Genomic DNA, 4,368 nt, shown 5'->3' on the forward strand with positions numbered 1-4,368 from the left:
AAAAAGTTAATGCAAACAAAGATTTAAGGAAGTGATAATGCTCTTGCATTTGGAATTTTTTTTAAGTAGGTGGGGAGTATAAATATAAAACGAATTACTCATTGTAAAACAGCTACGTCCCAGAACTTTGAGAAAAGTTGGCTGTGATTCAGTTTTGCCAAATTTGGGTGTACAATGGATGTCTCTCTTCCAAGAGATACTGTGGAATCTGTAATATTTCTCTACCAGTTTTCTCTCAAGTTGTTAAACTTAGCCCCTATGATGTAATTTACTCTAATCAAGGTGCATGTAGCACTGTCAACAATTCTCTCCTTTTGTTAGTAATAATTCAGCATCCATTAGTCCTGATCTTTGGACTTGTCATCTTCAAGGCAGTGATCTTAGTATGCTGTTTGGGTGAATCTGAGTATCTTTTAGGAGAATTGAATGTTACATTTCTATAAATGAATAAATCTATTCTCTCTTGTTTGAAGCAATGCTGAAATTCCAAGAGTCTGCTAAGTGTATGAGTGGATCGACAGCTGTTTGCAGTTATCCGAAGACTTTGATTGCAAAAAGATATGTACTTCAACAGAAACTTGGCAGTGGAAGTTTTGGAACTGTCTATCTGGTTTCAGACAAGAAAGCGAAACAAGGAGAGGAATTGTAAGTAAAAGTACTTCATACATATCTTAAATTGGCTACCCTGTATATATGGATTTTAGATTAAGAACATGGAGTGCTGTCCACCTTGCTCTTTCCATTAACCAAGCATTTAGTAAAAGAAAAGCTCCTTGACTGATCTCTTCAGATCAGGGTTTAAAGGCATTTCAGCAGGTGGATAAAGTATCCTAATGACCTAGAGAAGAAAATGAAGTACGTTGTGTGAAAATACGATTTTTATGCATACCACAGTCTCAAATCCAACATTGCTTCCAGTTAACTTGATTGGATCTCCTTGAATGGGAAGATAAGAATTTTTTATAATGGACTGACTGCATTTTTAGCCATATATGAAATGCAAATTCATTCGTGGTAAATAGAGTGTACCAAAAGAAATATGGTATTAATTTTCTTTGGCTTTTCATGGAATTATGGAGAAGATTTTCAAAGTCTGTACCAAAATGGAAAATAAAAAAACCACTGCCACTGAATCAATTCTGACTCCTAGCAACCCTTAAGACAGAGTAGAACTGCCCCAAAGGGTTTCCAAGGCTATAAATCTACATGGAAGCAGACTGCTTCCTTTTGCCCATGGAGCAGCTAGAGGGTTCGAACCATCAACCTTTTGGTTAATGACTGAATGCTTTAGCCACTATATCACTAGAGCTCCTTCAGATTCTGTAGTTGGCGCTCAAATTAGATATTTAAACCAAACAGGGGCTTCCAACTAAAATTAGTTTATGTTGATTACTTCCTTGTGACTCTTCTTTTGATTTAGATAGGATTTTAAAGCATTTATACCAAACAAAACCAAACTCACCGCTGTCGAGTCGGATCCGACTCATAGCGACCCCTCCGTGGGTTTCCAAGGCGATACTACTACAGAAGTAGATTGCCCAGTCTTCTCTTAATAGTATTTGGCAGTATGTCTCTTACAGATGAGGATAAACCTTGAATTTTAGCTTACGGTTTTTTGAATTTGCTGTAGTGAAAAATTAGTTGAAACTGAGGTTAGTTTAAGAAGCTTGGACATCAGAAACACAGGAGGTAGTACCTTACAAAGAATTATCTGTATGAGCTTAATTTGACAACAGTTCATCTAAAGCATAGATGAGAATTTTAAAGGGACAAAGAGCCTAAATAAATGATGAAACAGGATGTATGGGTCAAGATAGTGAGAATAGTAACACTGTATAAAGTATGTCACCGGTTATTGAACTGTTCATGAAAAAATTGTGAAAGATGTATATTTGGTTGTATATATAGCCAACAAAAATACACAAAACATTAAAAAAGAAACATAGGAGGAAATCACCAAGTGCTTTAACTACTGCTCCCCTAGGACACTTGTAGATGAGAAGCCTGTTGTTAGGTGTCAGCAACACCACTCGTCTGTCAGTTTGTCGTACTGTGGTGGCTTATGTGTTGCTGTGAGGGTGGGGGTATGCCACTGGATTGTCAAACACCAGCAGGGCCATCCATGGTGGACAGATTTCCGTGGAGCTTCCAGACAAAGACACAAGGAAGAAGAAAGGGGCCATCCACTTCTCAAAGAATTAGCCAGTGAAAACCTTATGAATATCAATGAAATACTGTCAGATATAAAGCCTAGGTGTGTGGAATGAATCCAGTAGTGAGAACAACTGGCAAATCATTTGGCATCAGAAGGTCTAGTCTAGAATTTCTTGGAAAGGAATAATTCATCATCAGAATCTTTAATGCATAGTACAAACTGTCCATTTTAGCCTTCAGATGTGTTTTGTTTGGTCTGCACAGTGTTTTTTTTTTTTTTTTTCAAAATCTAAATTAGTTGCCAGTATTTAAATTAGACTACTTTCATAAAAATTGAACTTTACATCTTCTGTAAAAAAAAAAAAATTAGAAGATTTGGTAACATACTAACATTGGTGCCTATGTGGCCACATCAGCTGGAGCAGGGTAGCAGATGACTCCTTTAGACAGACCCTGGGCTCTCTAGTTAGCCACATCCCTGCCTCTCCTCACTGTGTCTTACACCTAACTGCATCACACTTTTGTACTATCTGCCTACACTTGTAGATGTTTGATTTTGGAACTCTCTGCTAAAATCATGAAAGGTATTGATGTGGCTCCTTATGAAATCCTAAGATGCTAGAAAGAAGGCAGTACAATGTCATGATTAAGGCCATGGCTTTCAAAGTTGACAGGTCAAGGAATAAAACCATGCCTGTTCTTACCTGTGAAGTTAAGGTTATGCAGGTCTAATCTGAGCTTCACTTTTCTCATCTGTAAAGTGAGTATAATAATACCTTATTAGAATTGTAATAAGGGTTAAATGAGACATCTATCTATTTATATGTAGATATGGATATCACATCGCCTTACACATAGTTATATCTTCAATAATAGTTGACATTCATCTTATTATGTTGTTGTTGTTGTAATGTGCTGTTGAGTCGGCCCCGACTCATAGCGACCCCTCCTTGAGTTTCTGAGGCAGTATCACTACAGAAGTAGATTTGCCCAACCTTCCTTCTGAGGAGTGGCTGGTGGGTTTGAATCACCAGCCTTCTGGTTAGCAGTCAAGTGCCTTAAGCACTATGCTACCAGAGCTCCCCATCTTATTACAGACAATCCACATTAAAGAAACAATTAAAGGCAGCCTAATAAATATCTGGTTAATCACTACCCAGTAACTGCAATTAGAACTCTACTAAATGGAAGTTTTTTCTTTTCTTACTTGCATTCCATTTTTAAGAGAAAAATTTCCCAAAAAAGCACTCAAATAGTAGGCATGTGACTTTTTTTTTTTTCTTTTTTATTGTGGTTTGGGTGAACGTTCACAGAGCAAATTCAGTTTCCATACAGCAGCTCACATACACTTTGCCTCATGACATTGAATGTGATTTACGGCAGTGCAACAGCTCCCCTCCCACTTCCTCCCCATAGTTACCTCTTCCCTGTGTCTTTCCATCCATGAATTTCTGTCCCCCTAAGCTGTCGCCCGGTGTGAACATAGTCCTTCTATTCTCCCATGATTGTTCTCTCTGAGGAGTGTATCTACCTAATATAAATAAATGTTCAGCTCATATGCCTGTCTTTTGTTTGGCTGGAAGCCACAGGAGTGGGTTCAATTCCAGACCTGAAGGGCAGCTAGGGACCATAGTCTTAGTGGTTCCATCAGGCTCTATCAGACCAGCAAACCTGGTCCCTTTTTCTTTTTTTAATCATTTTGAGTTTTGTTCCACATTGTTCTCCCACTCTATCCAGGATCTCCTGCGTAGATCCCCCTCTGAGTGGTTGACAGTGGTAACGAGGCACCACCTAGTTCTGATCTCATAGTCGTATGGGCTGTGGATCGCATGGTGTACCAGTTGCTTGGACTAATTGTTTCCATGAATCTTTGATTTTTTTCATTCTTCTTTGCTCTGGATGAGGAGAGACCCATCGTTGCATCTAGATGGCCACTTGCAAGCTTTCAAGATTCTAGTCCCTACTCGCCAAAGTAGGATGTAGAACAATGTTTTGTGTAGTATGTTATGCCAATTGGGCTTGATGTCCCCTGTGACTTTGGTCCTGAGCCCAAAGGACCAACTACTCACTCCACCGGGGAACTCTCGGCTGTGGCCAAGAAGTGACTACAACCTTGTCCTTGTCAGCTCTATTATATACCTAGGAATTCTTTTTTTTTAATTGTGATTTGGGTGAAGATTTACAGAGCAAATTCACTTTCCATACAGCAGTTCA

General features: G+C 38.7%; 1 protein-coding gene across 1 annotated transcript in view; it reads left to right on the plus strand.

Moving 5' to 3' along the window:
* Positions 1 to 475: 475 nt before the first annotated feature.
* The window catches only part of NEK11 (NIMA related kinase 11), a 576,822-nt gene continuing 572,929 nt past the window's right edge, over positions 476 to 4,368 (plus strand). The window contains exon 1 of the mRNA XM_007937422.1: positions 476 to 645. Coding sequence (XP_007935613.1) covers positions 476 to 645 — 170 coding nt within the window. The remainder of the gene's footprint in view (positions 646 to 4,368) is intronic.

Source organism: Orycteropus afer, unplaced genomic scaffold (assembly GCF_000298275.1).
Source record: "Orycteropus afer afer isolate SDZICR_OR568_19922 unplaced genomic scaffold, OryAfe1.0 scaffold00003, whole genome shotgun sequence".
In the NCBI taxonomy this organism is placed as follows: Eukaryota; Metazoa; Chordata; class Mammalia; order Tubulidentata; family Orycteropodidae; genus Orycteropus; species Orycteropus afer.